At 50.8% G+C, this 19,932-nt stretch overlaps 1 protein-coding gene across 30 annotated transcripts in view; it reads right to left on the bottom strand.

The window, feature by feature from the left end:
* ATXN7L1 (ataxin 7 like 1) overlaps positions 1–19,932 on the bottom strand; it is a 220,861-nt gene that overhangs the window by 19,624 nt on the left and 181,305 nt on the right. For 28 of the 30 annotated variants that reach the window (XM_014831849.3, XM_044769764.2, XM_044769770.2 and 25 more), the window contains 3 exons: positions 10,715–10,998; positions 7,696–7,778; positions 6,584–6,840 (listed from right to left, as the gene is read on the bottom strand). In XM_014831849.3, the coding sequence (XP_014687335.1) occupies positions 6,584–6,840; positions 7,696–7,778; positions 10,715–10,998 (624 nt within the window). Of the gene's footprint in view, positions 1–6,583; positions 6,841–7,695; positions 7,779–9,872; positions 10,025–10,714; positions 10,999–13,068; positions 15,585–19,932 lie in introns of those variants that run through there. The other 2 variants (XM_070505282.1, XM_070505226.1) reach the window with 2 other exon arrangements.

Below are 19,932 nucleotides of genomic sequence, written 5' to 3'. Positions count from 1 at the left end.
ACACCTGCAATTTACTTTGAAGGAATATTATCAAAAAATGTAGATGAAGTAAATATAACTGCAAAATACTAATATTGCAACCGTTGAAACTAGGCATGCAGGTGCTCATTATATTATTCTCTCTACTTTTCTGTAGATGGGAAAAATTCTGTAATAAAAAGTAGAAAAAGAAAAAGAAAAAGTGAGCCAGTAGTACAGGTATGTGTAATAAGGTGGCTAAGGGACTTCCTGTTAAGTGTGGCAGACTCATCGAACACACTTATCTCCTCTCCCTCCCCAAATCCTGCTAAACGCACATGAAAGGCATAAAAAAGGCATTATTCCTGAACAACAGCGACGTCAGCAGAAATGTGGTGGCAGTTACAGTGAGGACTTCCCAGCCTCCACTTCAACCCTAAACCAATGACGGGAATCTCATTGATCTCGCTAATGATTGGTTCGGAAAAGGGCATGGGAAATAAAAGAAAATATATATTTTTTTGCGTGAGGGGGCTTTTGCAAAGATTTTTCTCATTTTAAAAAGAGACACATGGAAAACGTGGTCTGCATTTTCATCTGGACCTTGTTTTATCTGGATGTGCCTGGAAATGCTGCAGCCACCTTGCTGGAGACGGAAGGTGAAGCCAGAAGACCGCAGAGGGCGGAATAAAAGAAGAGCCAAGTCCTGGTCTTTGGGAACTGGTGCCCTTTCACCTCTGGACTTCTTGTCACATGTGATAAGAAGTTTCCTAATTATTTAAGCGTTTAGTAAGACTAGGTTTTCTGCTATTTGCACCTGAAGCATCTCAATTGATGGGCGTGTGAACAAGAGATTTTAACGTATTTTTAGAAGACAGAACGTGGCTGGAGAAGTGTTAACTGACGGGGAGAGAGCTGACCTGCCACAGAAGCTCTGAGGAGTAGGGCACCTGGAGCTACCCAGAGCTGCGAAAGTTACGGGTGAGGTGAGAACTCAACACAGTGGGAGAGTTGAAAGTCTTCAGGTCACCCCTACCTCACACAGCCCGGCGACTCACCTCGGCCCTGCCAGGCCCACCCTCTCCACTCAACTCTCCAACAAGAGAACAAAGGTTCACTCTCCAGAGAAATTGAACCGGAGGGACCCTAGGCCTGGGACCACCAGGCTCAGCAGATCAGGAGTGAGGCACAGGGCTGGAAAGAGGGTGCCTGTGGGCCATCCCTAGTCAGACCTTTAGTCCGCGCTCCCAGAAGGCCTACTGCCAGGCACAGCACCAGGCAGGATGCTTCCCCTGAGAGAGCGAACGGCCCCAGAGACAAGGCTTCCCGACCTTGCCTTTGGGAATCCTCCAGCAAAAGGCTGCCTGGTGACCCGATGACAGTCCACACAGACTCCCAACCAGCCTGTTAGAGCATCGCTTCTAAATGTGAATGGGTAGGGATCACCAAACACTCCTGGAGCATCTCCAACGTGAGACTGACCGATCAAATATCAAAGGTGCGAACACAGACATGAAACAAATCTGGAGGAAGTGAAGACAATACAGGAAAGAGGAAAAACTAATAAACCTATTTTCAAAGACATCAGAACAGTATTACTGCTGCAAAATGATAGCATCTCGTTGGAAATAAAAGAAGCAATCAGCTAAAAAGAACTAGATCCTAAAAATTAAAAAAGTGAAACATAAATTGATTATTTAATATACGGCTTTATTCTTTTTGAGGAAGATTAGTCCCGAGTTAACATCCACTGCCAATCCTCCTCTTTTTTTTTTTTTTTGCTGAGGAAGATTGGCCCTGAGCTAACATCCATGCCATCTTCCTCTACTTTATATGTGGGACACCTGCCACAGCATGGCTTGATAAGCAGTGTGTAGGTCTGCACCTGGGATCTGAACCGGTGAACCCCGGGCCACCGAAGCACAGTGTGCGAACTTAACTGCTGCACCACCAGGCCGGCCCCATAATACACACTTTTGAAGGTAAACTAAAAGAAAATCTTTTAGAAAGTAGAATAAGAGATTAAGAGAGACAACAGGAGAAAAGAGATAAGAAAATGAAAGATCAGAGCAAAGGTCTAACGTCAACTAACGGGAGGTCAAGAAAGAGAGAATAGAGAAAATAGTGGGGAGAAAATTATCCAAGACGTAACATAGGAAAATACCCCAGAAACAATCCCAGACTAAAAGGATCTACTGAGTACCCAGTACAGCGAGTAAAAAAAGACCCACATCAGGGCTGGCCCCGTGGCTGAGTGGTTAAGTTTGTGCACTCCGCTGCGGTGGCCCGGGGTTTCGCCAGTTTGGATCCTGGGCGCAGACATGGAACCACTCATCAAGCCACGCTGAGGCGGCGTCCCACATGCCACAACTAGAAGGACCCACAACTAAAAATACACAACTAAGTACCGGGGGGCTTTGGGGAGAAAAAGGAAAAATAAAAATCTTTAAAAAAAAAAACACCTACAACAAGACTGATGCCTGTGAAATTTCAGAGCCCCAGGCTTCAGAGACAAAAAGTGGTCACGGGCAAAGAAATGGGAATGAGGATGAATGATACCAAACTTCTCAATAAAAACTTTTGATGCTAGAAGCCAATGGAAAAATGTCTTCAAAATTCTGTAGGGAAATGATTTTCAACCCAGTTATACACTCAGGGAGATTACTGATGAAGTCATGAGGGTAGAACAAAAACATTTTCAGGACTATAGGGATTCTAAAAATGGAGCTCCCATGCACCTCTTCACAGGAAGCTAATGGAGGAGGCACTCCATCAAAAGAAAGGAGGAAACCACGGGAGGAAGGCCTGAGATCCAGAATCAGGCGCTCCCGCACAGAGTGATGAGAGTCCCAGGAAGGCAAGAGCTGCTGTTTCTCTCCTAAGTCTTTCAGTACTATCTGATTTTTGAATTATGTGCCTATATTACTTTGATTAAAAAGATGGAGTTTAATTAAGGAAAAAAAAGTGGTTGAAACACTCAACAGTAAGTTCCAGTTGCCAGATAAAAGAGAGGAGATGCGGAGAGGAGAATCCTGGAGGGTAACGCTGAGCGTGGAAACCGCATGCTCCAGAGCAGACCGGTGTCGAGAGCAAAGGCAGGAGTGAGCAACGGTGTGCACACCAAGAAGGAGGAGCTCTGATTCTTCTCCTTTGCAGGCTTGTCTCACTCAGCATGTACGCACCTCCAGGCGATGATGGAGTGGTGGATGTTTCAAGACCTTCCAGGAGTGTGCTGGAAATAGCCTGTGTCTCGGAAAGAACAAGGCTTGGCGAGGAGGGGTGGGGAGTGGGGCGACTAGTCATGAGAAAGTGTTGCAAAAGCCACTCAGGTTTCTTAAGCGGCCATCCACCCTCTCCCCCTCAACATGACATCCGTCCTCCCCTCTTGACTTACCAGTCTGGACAATGCCTGTGAGGAGGGTCCCTGTCCAGTTCCACTCCAAAGAAACTTAGAAAGTCCCCACCCCCATCACTTTGAGGGAGCACGGGCATCAGTCCTCTGAGCAAAGAGGGCGCAGGCAAGTGACCTGAACCAAGCCCCCACAATATGGCCAGGCATGTCATGTATATTTTCTCATCCGAGTTACCCACTGCCGTAGGTGCGTGTGACTATTTGTTATCAACACTTCTCAGATGAGGAAATTGGTTGCAAAGCTAATAAGAGGTGGAAATGAGACTTGACTCTGTCTGCTTGAGTCCAAAGCCTCCCACATTGTGGAAGGGATGGAGAAAAAGACAAACGTAAGGCAAGGAGAGAAATGGCTTGCCGTTTGGCAATGACACCATCCTAATGAGTCATGAGCGGAAGTTGCTTTCACTCCAGATTCATCTCTGCCCTTTCTCAGGGATCTGGGACCTTCCGCCTCTCTCCCCACTGCCCTTGTCAGTCTAAGATTCAATGGGTTTTACCATTTTATACTTTAAGATGAGACGTGTGAGCGTCTCCAAGACAGAGAGAACATGCGCAGAGCCTGGCTTCTCAGAGCCGGGCTCCATCCTCTGCCCCCTTTTTCCTTTCCAACGAGTCCTGAAGGGCTGGGCTGCTCATCCACAGCCCTTGGGCACTTTGGGGCAACTAATGTGTCCTCTTAGAGTTTGGGGCAAAGAAACAGAGCACATGGGCATGTTAATTAAGGGCCCCCAAGTTGGGGGACAGAGGCCAGGAGGCGGGGCAAATGGAAATCAGGCAGCACTGTTATCTTCATCTACTCGCACTGCCGCCCACCAAACACCACCACCACTTACCGCCAGCTGCCGTTAAGTGCTGGTCATGAGCTTGGTATTCTATCTCACTTAATTTGTCTCAGCTCCCTTTTACAGATGGGCAGCTTGAGGCCAGAGAAGCTAAGAAACATGACCGTGCTCCTCCAGTTCTTTAGCATGGAGCTGAGATGTGCGCTTCCAGTCCCGTCCCAGCCCTTGTTACCTAACTTTTAACGTTTCCAACTCTCCACCCAAGTTCCTTTTTCAGGAACCCCTGACAAGAATGGGCTGCAATTTAAGAACATGAGAATGGAAAGATTTTCAAGATTACCAAAACGATACGTAAGAAATAAATTCACACATGTTAGCATCTCCTACAAAAGGAATTCACGATTGGGAAGGGATTAAGATAATTCCATTCACGTGTGATAATTTTTTGCCAATTATAGATGATTAGTGATTGACATATCTATTATATATATGATTAATATGAGGAAAATAAATGTTGTTTTAAGTTTTACGTGAGTACATTGTTTTGATCACGCTTTTTCAGTCTCTGATGGCACGGGGTCTCCTCCTAATCTAAAGCAAGTGGAAGAGGATGCTATTTCCCGCTAACACTGAAACAGCTCACCCTGGAGTTTTCTGGTGCCTGTGTCAACCTTGATAAGCATCCTCAAAAATGATTCTGTCACCAACACTTGTAATGTGCTCCTCTTTGCCTCCCCCTCCTCTCAGGGACCTCCTTCTTGCTGACCGACCTCGCTCGCTCTCCTTCTTTCTCTTCCCTAAGAGAACTGGCTGTCCCCTGGCTCCTCTGTTAAGCTGGGTACCACTGCTCGGGGGAGAAGCGCCCCAACAGTCACAATCGATGGAGAAATGTATCATAAAGGAGGATTTTCAAACTGGGTTCCCTGGAGTCCTTGGGGAGTTTGAGGAGATCCCTAGGATGGGCCAGGGGACAGTGGGCTCTGTGTACATGTGTGCCGAAAGCAGGGCTGAGCTGGCTGCAGGTGAAGGCAGGTCTGCTTGTATATTGGGTACCATGTAAGGTTTTGTGAAATCACAAGTTCTACAGCCACAGAGAAGTCTGGAAGAGAACCGTCTCCTCAACTCTACAGCAAGGGGAATATCCTTCCCCGACATCTGGCATTACAGTGAGAAGTAATTATAAAACGATCTTGCACAATGAGGGGCGGCGTGTAAGTGATGACAACAACACGACAGTGGTTATGGTGATGGAAATGTGTGTGGGTGGCGGGTCCACCTGACCACGTCCTCCTGAAGCCTGAAGCAGAGGTTGGCGGTTCCGATGGAGGGACTGTGGCTGTCAGACTGGGTCAGGCTTGCACCAAGGTGGAAGGCATGGGGTGAGAACCCGGGAGCTCAGGAATCACCGCCGTCAAATATTTGCTTTTGCTTCAGAAATCAACTCCTTCCCCTTCTTTTATAACTGTGTCCTCTGGATGCCTACTGCTGACTGGACCCTTTGAGACGCTCACCGTCTGCAGTAAAAATCATCAGATAAAGCCACTATCTGCACTTCTCATGTTGTATTATTAATGTTCCCTTTGTAGAAAGTTATGGATATTTGAGTCTTATCTTCTAAACCCTAAGTTCTTGAAAAGCAGGCTCTCGTTTCATTGATCTCCATACCCCTGCCTGGGACTGCCTTGTTTATGCTCGATAAATATTTTTGAACGAAGGATCCCCTATCCTATGACCCGGAAATCGTCTACTGCTCAATCCAGCACTCTACTGCCCAACAAAACAGACATTTGGACTTTAAATCGCTCTTTATCCAAATGGGTTTTAACTCTGTTCTCTGTTCTTTCCTTTCTGTCCAGGACAACCAAATGAAACCCCAGACAGGTGGCTTGGCTTTCCTGGTGTGGAGGGAAACGTAAGGACTCTCTCATGCCAATTTTCCCTTCAACCTCATCATCAGACAGTTGCGGAAAAAATTCCTGAAACATTGGGGCGAACGGGTGCTTAAGGTGTGCGGACGACCCGCCCACCAGGGTTTCCGCACTCTCAGCTCCGGGAACTGTCAACCAATCTAAAACCCCAGGCAGCCAGGCAGTTGCCTGGTGGCTGATATGTCATCCTCCCAGCTACTGATTTCCAGCTTACTCCTGCTCTATAAAAAGGCACAAGTCTGACAGAGGTCTGCTGTGAAGGATGATGATGACGATGACGACAGTGATGATGAGAATGATGACAGCGGGAAAACCCACTGAAGACTGTGTGGCAGGCACTGGGCTGAACCTCTTAAGCTCAGTATCTCATTTCAACTGTACAACCGCCCCATGAGGCAGGACCGTCACAGCTTCCATTTAACGAGTGAACAGACCACGCACGACCCAGCAAGGCAGTCACTTGACCAAGGACTCAGGGCTTCTATCATCAAGGTGGGACTTACCTGGGAAGAACAGAGTTAGGTGGCCTGGATTTTGCAGGGGATGCGACTTTAGGTTCTGGTCCAGAGCTCCCTGAAGGTCCTGGCAGGGAGTCCGGAGCCGGCCCGGACTGGTTTGGAAGTACTTCCCTTGCTGAAGCCAGGAGATGCTCTTTATCTTTAACTTCTTTTTCCCGAGACTTGGCTTTGTGTTCTGCCAGAAGGAGGTCAAATTGCTTTTTCCGGCCCGGGACTGCCCTCCGATGGCTTAGCGAGTGTGTCTAAGGAGAAGAGAGATGAAAAGCACAGCCTCTTTGATCAGCACATAAACCTGCTTCCCCGGGCCCTCCATTTCAGAAACAGCAATTCATGAGAATTTAGAGGTGCTTGAAAAGTCAACTTCAAGGCAACAGCTCCTGGTCTGTGGCTGGGAAGAGGCAGAGACCACACAAACGCAACCATGCCCTACACTCCTGGCGGTCAGAAGCCGAAGCTTCCTCCAGAAAATGGCATAAGATGACCAGCTTCAGCGCAGAACCCGCGAGAACCTCTCTGAGGAAAGGCGACCGTGTGGGAGGGCCAGAGTTAATCCAGGTGCAGGTGGGAGCTTGCTGTGGCCCAGACACACAGAGCCACCGAGCGGAGAGGGCCACAGCCCCGATCCCAAGAAGCGCTAGCAGTTCTGCATGAAATATGGGGCTGGGGGCTGCCCGATGGCGGCCACCTTGGGTCAGCTGTGCCCCGGCCACCCCGGCGTGGCCAGATCAGGGGTGCGCAGACCGTCCTCCCCTCCAGGGCCGCCTTTCTGGGCGCTGCCGCGCGCCGCCGCTCCTGCATACATTAAAACGTAGCAGGGTTTAGAACCGCCCGTGAGTGCCTATAAATACAATTTACTGTCTGGCCTCACAAGGAACAGGGGAAGCCTATTTTTTTTTTTTTTTTTCCTTCTTAAAAAGCCAGCCAGCTTGAGGCAGGCACTCTGCTACCATGGAAGAGAAGAAAGCATTTCCCTTACAAAGAACAGCTGGGGGTCATGTCGAGGTTCCACACCCTGCCGTGTGCAGAGAGTGGCATGCAAACATTTCGACAAAGGCCCCAGCGAGAGCAGGAAGTATTTTTTACGGAAAGAGAAATACCTTGCAGGTGAGGGATCTTGTGCAAGGTTTCTTTGTCTCGGGATCCAACACTCCACAGTGTTTATTTGGGTCAAATTCTCTCTCTGGTTTAAGAAACAAACAAAAAATATAAGAAAAAAAGGAGACTAAAGAGGATTTGGCATTAAGACTACATTTAAAAAAAATGCACATTTGCACCAACAAGTGAGACATTGTCAGGCAATCTGTTTTTTGTTTTTTTTTTTTCCCCCAACCGGCTGCTAAAATGCTTCAAGAACCGCTCAGGGGAAAATGGCGCTCCCCTCTGAACCCCGAGTTCCCAGGTGCAGCCTCAGGGGGATGTGAAGGCAGCACCAGACTCAGGGGAGAGGGTGGGGCGGGCAGGGAGCTGTGCAGCTCACACCCCGTTTCACTGGAAGCCGTGCCCCCCCCCAAGGACTTGGCGCTCTGGGCAAAGCTGGCTGCAGACTAGGCAGAGCCACCTGAGGCCCGGGGGCCACTTCTTCCTGGGCAGCTCCAAGAATACATGGCCCCCTCCCCCACCCGGCCTTCCTGCTTGTTTGAGCCATTTAAGTGGGAGGTGTCTGTGTGACCTGCCTCGCTTGGGCTCTCCAAAGTCCTCAGCACAAGGCTTTCCACACAGTGGACCAGAAAAGTCCTTTAGCTGATTCAGGAACATCTTCGCGGTGTCACAGGCAGGGGCAGGGGCAGGAGCGTCTGAACTTGAAGGTGCATGCAGGGCAGGGCCTGCTGGTCTCACAGCTCGCTCTGCCCCCAGCACGGGGCCTGTGGCTCCAAGTGGGAATGAGGCCGGGCGAGCTGGCCCCTGGGGATGAGGGAGGGATGCACAGAGGCCAGGCCTTCCCAGCTCTTGCCTGCCCGCTGGGCTGCTGATGGCTCGTGCTGAGGTTACTTCTAAGGAACCCGTTCTTTTTATGCCCATTTCGGATCCATCTGGATTACAAAAATGCTCTCGTCCCCTGGAAAATGAAGGGACACGAGGCAATCTCTCAAGGATCCTTTAGGCTTTAAAGTGACACCTGTCAGATGGCCTGTGTGGCTTCTGGAAGGTACCCAGCCAACACCTGAATCCTGCAGGGTGGGAAGGCTCTTCTGGGCATTCAAGGAGATCAGCAGCAGTGCTGGTGTGTGGGTGGGTGGGGGGTGCACACGAATTCGCTGAAAAGTCTCCATGAGAGGTTCGAATGGCTGCAAACTGAAAAGAGGTTACCTAGCCTGCAAAACTGTCTGAAATTGGTGGAGTAAACTCTGAGTGTAATAAATGAACGTGTCCTATTTTTAAAAGACGGTTTGGGGGTCGTGGGGTGTTTGCAATGGTGGCAATGATGCCATGGGCAATAAAACCATTCTTACATCCAGGACAGAGTCCCGGGTTGGCTGTCCAAATGCCTCCTACCCCTTGTTTTGGCTTTTGCCTTCTTTTTTTTTTTAGCTTCACCTTTAAGACTAGAAAACGGCCAGGCCTGGAGATGCCCGTTTCCTATGTGCCTCTCTGCCCACCGCGGAGGGCGGGGTGCTAGGCCCCGGGCTACCTGGCATGCACTTCTTTCCCTGGGGCCTGTCAGAGTCAGACCTGTGCCCAGAGCCACCCCAGAACTCATGCTGGGCTGGAACTGAGCAGGTTGTTTGGCTGGGGGTAGGAGCCGGCTGCCAAATGTGGAAGCGAGAGAGAAACAAGCAAAGACCCAATGAGACAAAACAACCAACAAAATGCAAAACCAACAAACAGCAAAAAAAAAACCTCAAACCCAAACGACTTCAGATTGGGGTGCAGGCTGGAAGCCATGGTCATGTGCTTCTGCCACAATGAGGAAACACACCCTCTGGACACTGTGCCCAGCCAGGCCTACTGGTTTTTCCAAGGATGCTGCCACCTACCCTCTGCAGAATGCTACTGAACTTTCCAGTCAGGAGGAGAGCCAGGAGCTGGGGGCTCCTGTCCACACCCTGCGGCCCCAAACGCTCAAGGAGAGCACCAACTGGGTGAATAGTACATGGGGAGACGTTTAGGGTAAGATGCCTGTGTCTTTTGATTGCTTTGGGCCTGAGGTACTCTTTAGATATAATATTTTACAAAGCTACAGAAGTAAGATAGAAAAACTGAAATACAGATAAACACGAAGTAGAACATAAAAACGACCCACCATTCTCGGGGAGCTTAAGAATTATGTGCATACCAGAGGACGTAGTTTCTCTCTCACAGGGTGCCTCTCTCTGTATTGTCTTTTTTCTGGTCAACATTTGATAACTCCCCATGGTGTGTGAAGAAGGTACAAAGTTTATAGCTTTTCTCGGTCTTTTGGAGAGAGCAGAACTGCCAGATTGAGTTCTACGACAAATCCAAAGCAAATATCATCCACAAGGGGGCCCCGAAGGGCAACCACCGCCTCAAAGACTGGCCATGTGCTTCTTGCTGGGCACCCCGAGTGCCCATTCAGACAACCAAGAAGCAGATCCGAGAGGGACCCCTCCACACCCCCTCTGCTGTGCCAGGCCAAGCCTTCCTGGATGGGATTTCCAACCTGAGTGTGTCGGAGAGGCAGCTGTAGCCCCAGATCACAGAGTCAACCTGGAAACCAAGTAGACCAAGGAGAGAGTGGGGCAGACGGCACTGATGGCACTGTCCCCAGCCTGCCCGGAGCCGCTGCGCGACATCACTGTGGGTTGTCCAACTTCACGGCAGTGAAGTTTCCACAGAACCCAGGGGCAGTTCATCCTGTCTGCATAAGACCCTCGGGATCCACAGGTCCTTGTGGTCGGCACAGAGCATCCTGCCTCCTGAGCCACGAGGCTGACTCTCGCTAAGCACTGAGCCAAGCCAGAGACCCCATCTGGCCCGGGAATAAGAGACCCAGTTCTTCCTTGCATTTTAGGTGGGGGTCCTGTTTGCAGGTAAACTCTGTGTTCTCTTAAAATGAAACAGACCGGCTTAATTCTAAGAACACATCACTCCTTGGTTAGGGATGTGACTCGGTTTCACTCTAACCATGAGCCAGACTCTAAGGACACAGACACGTACCTGAAACTCTCCTGTAAGGCTTGTTGTTGTTTTTGGTGCCATTTTGGTGTTTCTTGTCTACTGTGGCGGATAGAATTCCTTTGCCATTTAAGATCTTCTCTGGGGAAGGTGGCACTGACTTGGACATCAAGACCGCCTTAATTAAAGGTGGGGTAGAGATGGCAGAGGATGAATTGGAGTAGCACGTGACCGCAGCAGTGGTTGCAGAGTTCATTTTGACATTGGCACCATCTGCCTTCACTAGGTTAGGAATTTTCTCTAAACTGACTACAGGAACCGGAACGCTGAAAAAGAAAGGAACACACACAATTGCCTTCTTTGACACGTCTGGCGCGCTGAGAAGCAATACCTGCTCATCATCATCAGGATCCTTCCTTATCACTTATTTATATTCCTCCTATAAGCGAGCAGCATGATTCCAGTTTTGATGGGAGGGAAATTTGTGCCTTGGAAAGGACCAGCAGGGAATGAGCGGCTGGCACAGGGCCAGGGATGGCATCAAAGCTGACTGATTACCTCCCGTACCGGTTGCCCCCATAGATCCTGCAGCTTCCCCCTTCTCGGTCCCTATATGTCACTGCCTCTGAGATGGAACCTTGGGCAGAACAAGGTGCCCACTGTGAAGCTCAGGAAGAGATGCTGTTTGTCCCCTGAAGACGGTGTGCCACTGTGCCACTTGCTGAATCACGCTCCCCCCACAACCCCCCCCATGCTCGGCTGGTCTCCCACCTGGCGGTCGGGCCTGACATCTGCTTAGCTTGGGAGTGCTGACAGGCTCACACCACACAGAGGCATGGCTGCAGGCCAGCGTGCCCCGTCACACGCTGTCGGAGGACTTCTGCATCGCTCTTACATCCTGGGGATGGCTCGGATTGAGTGAGCCGCCATGTAACATTATCTAATATTCCATTTTAGGCAGCTAGTTATGTAAATAGGCAATTCTCAAGGCTGGCAGGTGAGAGGATGAATTTTAAGAAGCCAGAGCACAAAGGTGGATGTTTGCTCTTCAGAATCTGTCACCTTCGCCCCACTTCCCTGCTATTTCTCCTGTAATGGATACGCATTTGATTTCTGTGCATTTAATGCTGGAGGACCCCGTGTCTGGGGGGCTCTGGAGGACTCTGTCTCGGGGTCTTAAAAGATGAGATGAGGTGAATAAGCTTTGCTTTGGTTCCTGAACCAGATTCCCTTTCCTCCTTACAAGAGGGCAGAATGCTAACACTTCAGCCCCCCAGTCATCTCTGAGCTGAGGGTGGAGCCGACTTAGCTATCTGAATGCCAAACGATCTAGAATACGGCTTATATGCCTGCAGACAACGAAGGGCATGAGAGACAGGCTGGTTTTGGCAGAGGAGGAATCTTATTCGTCCACATGGCTGGCTGGCTCTCCTTAAGATTCATTCAGAGATCCTTTCTTTGATCAGTCTGTTCACGAAATTATTTCAGCACCCCCTCAGCCCCTGCTCCTTCTCTGACTTTGAAACAGGATCACAGATGTTATTTATAGGACTTCACCAGTGAGAAGGGCACTCAGGGGTGGAGCAGACTGCCGTGGACCTCACCGACTTGCCCCTGGGGCCACGCACTTTCTTGGCCTGGGGTGAGGGTGGTGTGGGACTTCAGGCCCCAGGGCAGGGGAAACTGGAACGGTGGTTTTAGTAAGACACCAAGTCTCGACAATTCCGTCCTTTGTCAGTGTCCCCATCACTGAGACACAGCTGAACTGCTGCCACTTTCTGTTTAATGGCAATTCTCAAAGCACTCACATATCGCTGAAGAACAGCACACGAAGCCCTTGAAAAGTCAGCACGCTAAGACGCTATAAAGCTATTACCTGGTGAAGTTAGTGCTGCATTTCCAAATGGGCAAAAATGCAAAACCATGGGGTATGGAATCCTTCTAGAATCATTCCTTCACTCAACTTTACAAGACACAAATTGCAGAAATCAGGGTCTCAAAGAGAGATGTGTACACCCAGTTCATAGCAACACTATCCATAATAGCTAAACCGTGGAAGCAGCCCAAGTGTCCAATGATGGATGAATGAATAAACAAAATGTGGTATATACATACAATGGAATATTATTCAGCCTCAAAAAAGAAGGAATTTCTGACACACAGGTGAATGTTGAGGACATTATGCTAAGTGAAATAAGCCGGTCACAAAAAAGACAAATACTGCATGATTTCACTTATATGACGGATGCAGAGTGGTCAAGTTCATGGGGACAGAAAGTGGAATGGTGGTTGCCGGGGGTCAGGGACTGGTGAGAAAGGGGAGTTGTTATTTAATGGGTATAGAGTTTCAGTTTTTAAATTTTTTTTTTCTTCTTCTCCCCAAAGCCCCCCAGTACCTAGTTGTATATTCTAGTTGCAGGTCCTTCTGGTTGTGGCATGTGGGACGCCACCTCAGCATGGCCTGATGAGTGCTGCCATGTCCGCACCAGGATCCGAACCAGCGAAACCCCGGGCCGCCAAAGCAGAGCACTTGAACTTAACCACTCAGCCGCGGAGCCGGCCCCCTAGAGTTTCAGTTTTGCCAGATGGAAAGAGTTCTGGAGACCGGTTGCACTGCTGAATTGTACGCTTAAAAATGGTGAAGATGGTAAATTTCATTACGTGTATTTGACCACAACTAAAAATTAAAAAAAAAAAATACACAAACCAAAATAAAACTCCCACAAATTACAAAACTCACACAACTTAAATTATACTTCAGTATCCTGACTTTGAAAATCCATGCTATAAGGGCCTGCTGAAAAAGCTCTTGTTGAGTGTTGGTGTGAACACGCGGACTACTAGCCAGGTGAGAGGCTCCTCAGCGCCCGAGTGGTCCTCTCTGATACCCTTCTTTGTGAAGCCACGTGAGTTCAGGAAAGGAAGTCAGGACTTCAAGCTCCAGAGCCAGCGCCTGTCACGTGAGCCAGATGAGTAAAGGGAAGGCCTCCAGCTGTTTTGAGAGAGGCCTTGGGCACGCGCTGAATACTCACGAGCTCAGTGGACAAAGGTGTTAGGATAGAATAACCCAGAGCAATCATACAAACTGAGCTCACTGTAGAAACCGAGCCAAGTGGTCCTTAAACGCCCACAGTACAGTCTGCGTTTCTCCCCCAAAGGCAACGTCCAGCTCCAACGTGCTCCTTAAGGCAGCACGAGAGCACAGGTGCACCGGGGCCGGCCACTTGGAACAGCACCACTCGACCGATCTCTTCCCAGCTTTGTGGTAGGAACCTCGCTTGAGCCAGGCCAGCTAATGTCTGTGACTGAGCTCCTAATTGGGAACTTTCTCCCTACATAACGGGTGTGGTCCACTCATCTGCTCTACCGCCAATGCCTCCAGAACTCCAGTGGGGCTTCGATCCCAAAGCCCATAGGCAGGACGTGGAATTGGCGCCCATCAGGAACAAGAAGGAAAGGTCGGTGTACTGTCCTCTGGGATTGAGTTTTCTTGGACGGGAATGGGAGGTATTAGGGAAAAAAAATCCGGTCCAGAATGTTTTGAAGGGTTCCAAAGACCAGGTGAGTCAGTAAGGAGCTGAGCCACTGGGTAAACACTCCCGAGGCCAGGTAAGCCGGCCACATCTTGGCAGCGGGAGGCGAAGGGAGACTGGGTGTTTTGGGTGGGCCTCCAAGGGTGTCGTTAGCTGATGGAGAAGGGTGGCAGATGGAGTGAAGGAGGAGGGCCTGGGGCTGCCCCTGGGACTGTTTTCTTTGGTGTCCCTTCTCTCGCCCAAAGGTTTTGGGCTTCCCCTCCAAGGTATCTTGCCTCTGGCCTGAGCTGAGAAGGTACTTCTGCTGGGAGTTAAGAGAAGACAAGGATGCAGGCAGCTCAGTGATAGCTGGAAGGGTCAAACGCATCCCCAGGGGAAATGAGAGAGAGAGGTGAAAATCACCCCCATCTGACCTCGTCACCCTCATTCCCCGGCATAATGTGGGCCATCGGTCCATTTGAGTATTCAGCCCGCTTTCTTCACTAGTATTGGCAAGGGCTCCACGATCCTAAACTGATGAACAAAGGAGGAAATGATGGTAAGATGGTGCCACACCATTTGGAAAACCAATCCCAGAGATCAATCTTCTGTCAGCAATGAGCTCTGGCTGACATAGAAGCTGGAGAGTCCCGACCCCGGCCTCACTCACACACAGACCCTTGCATCTGCCTACACTCCAGGGATGGGGGCGTGTGGCTCTCTGGAAGCCATCATCTCAGAAGCATCTTCTGCTTTCTCCCACTGTCCCCTTTCTCACTCCCCTCACTTCCTCTGCCATCACCTCTCCCAGGCAGGACAGTGTCCCAGCCCGGGGCAGTGGACCTTGAATGACAGGTTTAATTTTTTTTTTTCCATTTGGAAAGAAGCCAAAGGATTCTGTCTCTTGTCTTCATGGTAAGGGCATCTCCCCCCTTTTCTGCGTCTAATCCCAGTGAGTCAAACACCTCCACTTGCAGTTAGGAGCTGGGAGGGGTGGCGAGTGGGCAACACCCACATAACTAAGCAATTTATGATTCTGTCCCTTTAGGTTATAAACAAGCCTGGCAGTTACCCATGAGGTTGGCCAAAGACCCTCAAGTTCCTCCCCTTTCGATCTTAAGGGATGCGCTTACACACTTGCCGAGCCTCACAATTAGTCGCATTTATCAACTCACTGTTATCCTTTCTTTGGCGCAGCATTTGAAAGGGAGAAAGAGGCCCACTCTTCCCCTGCTGCTTTCATAATGCCTGTTTTGTTCGCTTGGGATGAACTCTTTCAAGGAGCCCAGGGCTGCAGCTTGTTCTCCTGCTGTGTCTAATATACGGGGAGTCGTTATGTCCTTGTTATCTCTGCACCTCTGTCTCGGGTCCGGGAAGGGATCCCGCAGCTGAGAACGATCCTCCCTCATCCTCCTCGCTACGCGGGGCAAATGTCTACCTTGCTCCATTTGCGCTGCTTCGGCTGCCCGTCCTCTTCCTGCGTGTTTGGCCTGTCTGCATTTATCTTTCCGGACCAAGGAGGGTCCTCTGGCTTTAACAAAAATGGTTCTCCTGGCACCAAGCAGATTCCCCTCCTTGCCCACGATGCCTGCAGAAGAGCAGAGGTGGACAATCTTATGGCGCCATTTTGAGGGCCACCAATGGTGGCAGGGCCAGCTGTTCCCCTGCCAGCTATGCTTTCCTGACCGTCATGATTTATTCTTTGATCATCCACAGATACGCCTTAAAAGAATGCTTCAGAAAATCTTTAGGCCGGCGGAAATCAGCGCCAGCCCTGCTCCACTTACCAGCTCGGGGTGAAGATGGATTTGACAGGCAGGAACCTGAAGACATATGGTATTTGTGCTGTGGGTTATGTGTCTGCTGAGAGTTCTCAGCTGTCTGATTTCTTCCCACCAATTCCTTCGACAAAGGCCTGGGTGCCTACTGGCCTGGCACACTTTTGAGGCTCTCTGATTCATTGGCAGATCCTTGAAAGGGCCATCTCGCCAGCCTTGTGGCTTCCAAGTGGTGACAGCATTTAAGCATCCCAAGCAAACAGGAATTTACCCTACTTTAAAAGGCCCTCAGAGAAGGAATTCAATTTGGCTCTCTTAGATGCATCCTGGGGGCTGCTATCAGGACATTATTTACATCAAATTTAAATTCTTTAAGTTGAAGAAATACTTGGGACATTCTGAAAGGCTGGGAGTCAGGCAACCACTAAGAATCAGCCTGAATAACAGAGCTACAAAGTCCTACCAGCGTACATCAAACACAGGCAGTGCTATGTAAACCCTGATGAATGAAAAAATGGTGTATCTTTTTAAATCTGGAAAAAGATTGGGAAAACTTTCAGAAAGCCAATTTGTAAACACTGTAAGCAAACAGAAAACAGAGTCATCAACCCCATTCACAGAAGGTGGAGCGTGTTGCAAGAGAGTCTAGGCTAACGGTCAGAAACACAGGCTTTGAAATCAGACAAACCTAGATGCGAATCCTGCCTCTTCTACTGCTGGATGCATTGCAGTGGGAAAGCCATCCGACCTCCCGGGTTTAGGGCCTCAGTGAGCCCCTCAGGACTCCCGTGAATGAGAAATAGGGCGGCTGCCCGGCAGGGGGAGGAGTGCTAGTTTCCGTTCTTCCTTGGCTCCAGGCAGGACGAGAGCCTACGGTGCAAACCCACACGGGCGCACATGGCCGCTCTGCCCAGCCTCTCCCAGGACTTCACCACTCCGGGCCTCAGTTTCCTTATCAGTAAAATGAAGACCAGGATGGAGATTTGAAACGATTAAATGAGATAATACACACAAAGCACTTAGCATAGCGCTGGGAACAAAGTTGGCCCTCAATAAACTGGAGCTAAAACCAAGAGAGGAGAGAGCATCAGGCCATCCCCTCTCCCCACGGACCCTGATGCTTCTGGCATAGACGACTGGAGAGCAAGTCATCATTGCCAGCAGAAATTTTTGTCCTCTTAGCCTCCTGGTCTCACAGTGGAAGGAGGGATGGACGAGGTGGGAGGAGGCAGGGCAGAAGGGAGGGAGCGGTGGCCGTCCACATTCACCAGAGTGGAGGACCACTTCTGGGGTGTGCAGTGAGGAGGACAAACAGCTGGGTAGGAAGTCTTTCCAGACCCAACGACCCCTTTCCAGGAGCCTCCGGCCCCACTTCCCAATCCCTGGTCTTCCAGGCACCGCTCGAGCTGGGACTAGCGGTAAAGCTCCCACCTGGAGAACACATTCTGGAAGAAGAGAGCAGAAACTCAAGCTTCCTTGCCCACAAACGTGTCTCCTGCAACCCTGAAGTATGTCAGGCAGCGGGCGCCCCTGCTGGCCCTAAGACGCCTGGAAGAACACCTGTACCTGCCCCTTCTAGGCTGCTCTGGGTCCCTGGCAGCAGGAGCCCCCGCAGCCTCTGTCAGGCTCTCCGGCACTTCTGTTAATGAGGGCTTCCCGAGGCACGGAGCTCAGACCGTGGTCTCCAAGCCCACTGGGACACCCATGGGCACTGACGTCTTGACAGTCTTGGGGAGCCGTAATGCCCGAGACTGGGGGAAAACTGGCAAGCTAGAGAAGAGGGGAAGATAAGAAGGAAGAGCAGAGTGTGGGCACGGGGGGGTGGGGGGTGCACGATGCTGGACAGGCTCTCTAGTGCGCACGTGGGACCGGCTGGCCCGCAGTGGTGCAGACTCGGGCTGTGAGCCAGGAGGGGGTCAAGACAAGCCTAGACCAAACCAGCCACACCTGCTCTGTATCCTCCTTCCACACAGGGGAACGAGGAGCCTCACAATTAACACGAGTACCAGTGAAACTCACATCAACGCATACACGGTATCGGGGCCTTGGAGGGCAGATCGGAGACGACAGAGGTCAGAAAGCAAGTGGATACTGGAGGGAGCAGATCGTGCAGAGCCGGACAGAGCCCCCAGCGCCCCGGCCCCAGGACAGGCTCTGCTCAGGAGCAGCAAGTGGGAGCACTCCCCTCTGCAGCCACCAGAGGTCATTGGCTCCTGCTGCTGGAGCTGCAAACTGCCTTGTCGCTGGGCCTGAGCCTCGCCTCCCAGAGCCAGTGCAGCCAAGGCGTTCACTGTCTCCCTCAAGCCCTGGAGCCAACAGCGACCCAGGGGGAGAGAAGAGGATTCCTCACAGATCATCCTCCATCCCCTGGCCAGGGAGGCTGGAGCCGAGATGGGTGCTCAGGTCCTCGCCCATTGCTTTCAGGAGGCTTGTTCTGAGCACGCTGGGGATGGAGGAACGGCACAGCATCCCTGGCCGCCTGCCACTGCCCCAGCCTCTGCTGCCCAACTTCCTGCCCAGAGAAACAGCCCAGGGAGCATCCTCCCTCTCAAGTGGCCTGGGAAGGCCTGGGTGTCACTCGTTCTGCTTCTTTCTTCTCTGTATTGGAATCCAGCACCGGGCAGGCAGCCCCGCACCCAAACCACCCCATCCAGAATGCCAAGCGCACCTCATTTAAACTTTCAAGAGTTTATTCTTCACACTGACCTACAGCAAACTCAGGAAATTCTTTGCTCTAAATTAAATCTACTTTCTGTTTTTCCAAAACTCTGCTAAAGACAGCACCATCCAGTTGGAGACCTCGGCCCTTCCCCACGTCCAGGCACTCACACGTCCACCTGCTGAGATGGACCCCTTTCTGCACCATCAGCTCAGGCCTCGTCCTCATCGCTCGCCCGAACCCTGAGGAACATCCCCACTGCCAGGATTCCCATCCCAGCCTCTTTCTGTGCTCGAATCCATCTCCACTCAGCCACCACTGTACGTGTGAGCCCCATCCCACTGCTTGAATGGCTCTGCACTGCGCAGCGTGCCAAGTCCGACCTCACAGCCTGGCCCACCCACAGCTCCTGCCCCAACAGCCTCTCAGGCTCTCACGCTGGCTGTTCCTTCCTAGGTATTTCTGTCACACTTATCTCACCAAAGGGCAAGGTTTCAGTTCCATATCTATGTGGTCTGACCAGACCATGAGCCACCAAGGAGAGGGACCTTGACCGAGTGTATATGTCACACCAGAGATATCCCAGAGACATACACATTGTTCGGCACTTAGGAAGGGCTCAATAAATGTTTGATGAATGAATTAATGTTCTCAGCGAAGGTTAAGTCACAGAACACAGAAAAGCAAACCAGCTCTCCCCTGTAAGACGCTTTCGATAAGGACCAGCCTGCAGGTTCTCTTCTCCTGGTAGAGGGGCCAGAGCGAGGACAAAGGTGAGTGTGAGGGACTTGCTGACCCCCATCCCTTACTCCTCTCATGCTCCCTTGACGCTCCCACAGTGAGCACCCACCACGTGCTGGGGCAGTAGGCTACGCGCCCGGAAGATGGTGTTTAATCCCCACCCCCAGTTTATAGACGAGGAAGCCGAGCCCAGCGCATTCACTCCGCAAAGCAAAGGGCAGGCAGCTCCAAGGGCAGTGCTCCTGACCACAGCCCTGGAAGTGAGAGGGCCAAGGATCGAGTCCCACCTGCGCCACCGGCCAGTGCGTGTGCGATCTCGGGCCAGTCACTCCACCCGCGTGGGTCTCTGTTTCCCCATCTTATCACTGAGTAGACTTGAGGCTCAAAAGGGCTTGGGGCTACGAAAGCATCTAGGAATTACAATGGGCTGTGCAAATATGAAGGACCATGGCTACTCATCTTCTTGGCTCCTGCTCCCTCTCTCCGTCATGCCCTGTTTTCCTTCCCCAGCTGTCCCTGCCTATGTTTTCCCTCCCTAGACTCTAGTCTCTATTTCTGAGCGCTTCTGTG

This window comes from Equus asinus, chromosome 1 (genome assembly GCF_041296235.1).
Source record: "Equus asinus isolate D_3611 breed Donkey chromosome 1, EquAss-T2T_v2, whole genome shotgun sequence".
Classification (NCBI taxonomy): Eukaryota; Metazoa; Chordata; class Mammalia; order Perissodactyla; family Equidae; genus Equus; species Equus asinus.
The sequence above is the reverse complement of the archived record's forward strand: the minus strand, read 5'-3'. Positions and strand labels throughout refer to the sequence as shown.